The sequence below is a fragment of the Temnothorax curvispinosus genome, unplaced genomic scaffold (genome assembly GCF_003070985.1).
Source record: "Temnothorax curvispinosus isolate PA1 unplaced genomic scaffold, ASM307098v1 QBEX01001847.1, whole genome shotgun sequence".
NCBI lineage: Eukaryota > Metazoa > Arthropoda > Insecta > Hymenoptera > Formicidae > Temnothorax > Temnothorax curvispinosus.
In genome coordinates, this window is record NW_020211627.1 from 2,341 (window position 1) to 8,134 (window position 5,794).

The window sequence follows — 5,794 nt, forward strand, 5'->3', positions numbered from 1 at the left end:
TAAATTTATACATTTTTAATTTCGTATAGATTAATAGATTTTTAATCTTATCATACATAGTAAATTAGTTCAAATATGCTATTACCGAAGGAATAGATTCAAAGACCAAAATTTTATTACTTATTAATGTAGTTAAACGTATTCGTCATATAATACAATATTAAGACAAATGTTATTATCGTTCGCGTAAATAAGATAGATGTAAGTTCCTATTTATAATGATTGACATGTTAAATTTTAAAGATTTAATACAATTTTCTTTCCAATATGCTGTGAGTGCACAGTAAAGTTGAAAATACCACGGATATATTCAACTAAGAATCATAAAATAGTAGTAACTGCGTTTTGAAAAAGAAATGAGACGATATAAAATCTCTCGAAATCTTGTTAGATGCTTCTTGTTTAACGTAATTGGCTGAATTCTGTTAAACGGTAAACGGCTCTGTCGTACGAAGAGATAACCACATTTCCGCATATTGGACTCCTCCATGTGCGCGAAACCAGTGAAATCGAAAATATGATTCGCGTATGTAGTTGGATATTCTTCGTTGTTACAGTTTGCCAAACTTGTGAAGTTATAGGTACATTCCAGACTTTCAGAAATTGTACAATTGAATAAATATTGTCAGTTAAACATATAATCAACCAAATATTATTCTTATTGTTAAACGTTTAAAAAATATAGATTTTACGATAAAAAAAATTTTTAATTATAATCGCAAATATCGATATATTACGTTCTCAAATTTGAATAATGCTGTCAGTTGCATATATGTGATTTTTAAAAAGATTATTATCAAGCTTATCAAGTATTTACATTATATAATTTATGGAATAATTTTATCAATTAGATAATATAAGATATATATATTTTTCAGATAACAATCATAACAGATTAGAGAGAGAGAGGATTTTATTCAAATTATCTGAATGTAATTGAAAGTCTTATATATTGTTTCACATTATCTATATACGAGAGACAAATTTAAATGCAAGTTAAATGGAAAGTAAAATCGTCATCCATATGCAAGTGTCATAATTTTACAAAGAAAAATAGATGTACGCACATAACATATATTACACATGATTAAAGTGATAATATCTGTATGTCTAATCATATATCAAACAAAAAATCAATGTTATTTATGTACATTGTAAATATATATAAGAAACATTCTTATTTATAAGTAAATATATATAAGAAACTATCTTATTTCGTAATCGAGATCTAAAAAGCACATGTATAGTATGCGTCATTAATGCCTTCCTAGCTGTGTTCTTGGGATTTCTATAGTGCACGTTACATGTACTATGCTTCAGGTGGAAGGCATTAATGACGCCTTCTGTACATACATACGTGTGACATTATGTGGAAAAAACTTAAAAACAAAAACATAACGCATTAAGAAGAATAGTTTACTCGCTTATACAGCTAACTGAATTTCGACGGTGCAATATTGTGACTGCATGCAGTCAAAGAGAAATACATAGAGTACCAGAACGCAACTTATAATACTATCATTTCACGATTTACCTTGTCGCAAGAGACTGACACTCTCTTGAGAACTTAGAAACAAGTTAGAATTCATTGTCAAATAAGAGTAACGTTATAGTTTGCGCACGTTTTATCTCTTTTTTCTGTGTCTCTATTTTCTATCGTGTTCTGAAAAAACATTCGAACAGTAAACACTATTTTATCGTGGCTATTTATATCATTATGTCCATCCACTTTTGTCCGTTTCGCTTTTTGCAATATAAATCAATTACTATAGAATATGTTTGCTTAAGTGCTGGTCTACAACCTTGCTTTAAAGGGTATTTAACCTAAAGCAAGGTTGTAGACCAACACTAATGTGAAAAATATTTTCTACCGCAATTTACTAATGTATTTGCCGATAGAAATATTTTTAATATTTCTTGAAAATATTTCTAAAAGTATTAAGAAATGCAAAAAATAATCTAGCATTTTGTTTGCAACTGTTGATTACGTGTGTGTGGATACAGTAACAAACTATATTAAATAACATAGTAATTACATAATAATTTCCAAGATTTTATGTTCACTTTTTTCTCGTAACCCAAAATTCTTTATAAAATGTCTAATAGTTTTGCGTTAAATTAAAAGGACAAAGATGTATATATAGGACAAAGAGTGACACGCTCAGTTTCTGAGGACCGTCCTGTCACATTGAAATATTTTTGTAGCCCACCCCGAAAAGAAATTTACTCGCCCGTAGAAAATACGCATTCTGACAGGTAATCTCCGCGAAACATTCGACTCTGGTAAGGTCGGGGTTATATAACCTAAACAGAAAAATACGCTGGAAGCACGAAAACTTCGTTGCTAGGAACAGATAACGTTTCTTCTCTCATTCTTTCTCTTCTTCCAAGCATTCCGATGTTCCCGATAGAGTAAGGCGCACATCAGACGTAGCGTACGATGCGCGGCTTTACGATACTTCGTGAAAAAAGTGGATCAAAGACCAAAGAATTCTGTATGCGTATGCATTTCGGCGTGTTGTACAATCCGGTCGTAAGGCGTGACAGTAATTTGAAAGAATAGGTTTAACGTAACATCCGTTTGCTCTTTTTTTTTATAGTATTCTTTGTCTTTCAGTGATAGAAAATCGAACCAAGTGGCGTGCCAAGTAATCCGTGCTTATAAATTCTAATGTTCACTCAGACCGAATATAAAAGTTCTTGACTCTCTCTCTCTCTTTTGCGACTTTAACCGAAAAAATTTTCTCGCAAGTTTCTATTTTCGTTTCTCACGAACGAAAATACTTGAGCTATGAATCATTTTGCTTCGCGCGCGTGACTGATAGCTCTTTAATTTATATTTTCACGACCGAAGAAGAAGCTTTGCGAATTCTTATTCTTTCGACGAATGTGCTTTTCGTCGTAAGGCAGCGTAGCAAGGCGTAGGAGGAGCTAGAGTCTGATATTCAATTTTAAAAGATATTTTCTCTGGAAATGCGAGACCATCTGTCATATAGAAGTTCTAACGCAAAATTTCATTTATCTACTCTTACTCCCATTATGATCAATTTGGAGTTATACAGATCCATTGTTTACTCTCATATTACTTACGCTGCCTTTTACTGTCCCATCCATTTGGGGCTTTCTCTTAGATTTATAGGTATCCTTTCAGGAAGAGCAAATATATCCCAGTACGTACATACTCCGAGCTTTGATAACAAGGGTCGAACTTTCGGAAATAGAACACGGTATTATCGCTCTACGCGGATAACCGATCGATCCTTAAAGATAGCATTAAACATTAAACCGAGCTTTATGCACCGATTATCCGACATTCGTTAAGTCGAAGTCGCCTTATCGCAGCAACTCCTCTCATAAAGATCCCGGCACATGTATCGTTTTTAAGTCCGTATACGTGCCATGCAATTTCTCAGTTTAGAGTTTCTCGGTCGTGCTTACGAATTAATCAGCGTCCGTCTAGAGCGCTCAGTTATTGCTAATATAACAATGTTTATATCTACGAAATGATGGCATATATACATATGACTCTCAATCGTAAGTTAATCTCAAGGATATCGAAAGTTGGACATCTCGTACGAATAAATGGACGCAATTTGTTCGCGCCGTAAATCTCCATCTAAATATTGAAAACAGCAACGAGCAGTACTTTTGGTCCTTTACTCTTTAATTAGATCGTCTGCAAAGTTCCGGTTAAATTCACATTACAGCGCAACGAACGAACGAACGTTCACAGGCGTAGGTAGTAGTCGAGACTAACTTACATAATTCAGGTCGCCAAGGTAAACGATTACGATGCTACGGCGTCTTCGCAAATTCACCAGCAGCTCGCGTTGTCAAAATATGCTCTGCTATGTTAACAGGAAACTACACAAGTAGAATCGCTGGTGTTTACTTCGGACGTAAATTTCAAATTTATTAATGGTCCTCTTGTTTTTGCCCATCCTGAATGTGTACGCGCATTTTTTGCAACTTTTTTTCTGGGCAGTCTTTTTAAATATATATCATGATTTGTATATTTTGATAAGTATTGAACATTTTTATAAAGCACATATAAAAACTGTTGATAAATTAAAACAGATATTCCTTGCCACGTGTTTTTAATCAATACTCTGCAAAATGATTACCTTTAATCATCTCAAACGAGTTTTAATTCTATTCTGAGTTGATAACTTTCTAGCATCTTTTGCCATTTTACTGCATTACAGATAATCATGTATTATTTATTTTTTTTATTACGCTTTACCGTTTTTTATATTAAGTGCATTCGGGGCACCATGGGACACACACGCCACCAAGGTTGATAATAAATAGATAGGTGATGATAGGTTGATGATGTGTAATTTTTGATTGAAGAAAACATGTCAAAAAAGTTACTACTAATAGTTATTACTAAAAAAAAATTTATTTGAATAGTGAGTTCTGACATCTTATTTGTTCTGCTCAATCCTGAACAGTGTGTCATACTCATAAGAAAACGTATGAAATAAAATTTCTTTTCAACTTTTGTAACTTTTTGTTATTGCTTGAATAAATAAACTTAGTTTTTGTGTGTGACTCATGTTTATTTCTATCAACGCAGGTTAATTTTGATCTTGGTTCAACTTACCTGTCATCTTTTCGTAGTTCTAAAAGTTAGAAAAAGATAGAAAGTAAGTTAAACCGAGATTAGAAGTTAATCTACATTGGTAGAAATGGGCATCACAGTGCTCCAGTGACCCATGGTACCCCGGAGATGGGGCACCTTGGATCATTTCTCAAAAAAATGTGTTTTAATTTTTCTCAAAAACTAATCAAATTTTAAAATATACGTAGTGCTTTAATTATTTAAAAAAAATCCCCTACAGCACGAAATATTGCAGCAACATTGCAGCAATATTTTCATGTTGCTGCAATGTTGCTGCAATATTTCGTGCTGTAGGGGATGAGACAAAAAATCTTATATTTAAAAATACTTTTCAGAGTTTGAATATTTGTGGCTCATGGTGCCCCGGTCTCCCCTACACTGATATCAGTGAATAATCACTGAATTTATCTGTGATTATTCACCGATATCAGTCTAAAGCATGCTGCTTTTCACTGATTCAAATTTAGAAAGCAAATATTAATCGCAAACAATCGTGTAGACGTTTGTGTGTATAAATTGAGGCGTTATACGGTATGTAGGAGGGGCAAATATTAAGGATGCAGTTATCTTTACTCAATTGCCGAGATACTATGCTCAGTCGTTTTCGCAATGGCAAGCTATTTGTATCTCGTAGTCGCTTTTAGCTTTATTTTTGTTGTCACGCATAGTTTTGCTGACGACACATTATCATTTCCTAAAGATTTCCTATTTGGCACTGCTACATCCGCTTATCAAATAGAAGGAGCTTGGAATGAAGGCGGTACGTAAAGAATTTCTATCCAACGCTCAATGTCATTTTATTATTGAAGCATTAAGAGATGTTAGGGTTTTTGCACGTAACAAAGTTTTAATCATAATCGTAAGGCCGTAAGAAAATAGACCAATCACTCGATTATTCTTTGAGCTCAAAGAGAATAATCGACTGTGATTGGTCTATTTTCTTACACGGCCTTACGATTATAACTAAAACTTTGTTACGTGCAATGGCCTTTAGTATCTTAAGTATAGGCAAGATTTATGGAATATTATATAGGCGTATTCGCCAATTTTATAATTAATTTATTATGGTGTGCTTAAATTCAAAAAGGTAAGGGCGAAAATGTTTGGGACCACTTTGTACACGAACATCCAAATTTAATAAGTGATGGTAGCAATGGCGATGTGGCTTGC

General features: G+C 33.3%; 1 protein-coding gene across 1 annotated transcript; it reads left to right on the forward strand.

Annotated features, from left to right (window-relative positions):
* Window positions 1-5,233: 5,233 nt before the first annotated feature.
* On the forward strand, window positions 5,234-5,788 carry LOC112468657 (myrosinase 1-like; the record flags this gene model as incomplete). The annotated part of the gene is made up of 2 exons (XM_025037936.1): window positions 5,234-5,384; window positions 5,712-5,788. Coding segments are annotated over exons 1-2 (228 nt in total), but the record flags the coding sequence as incomplete, so codon positions are not given.
* Between the last annotated feature and the right edge of the window lie 6 nt (window positions 5,789-5,794).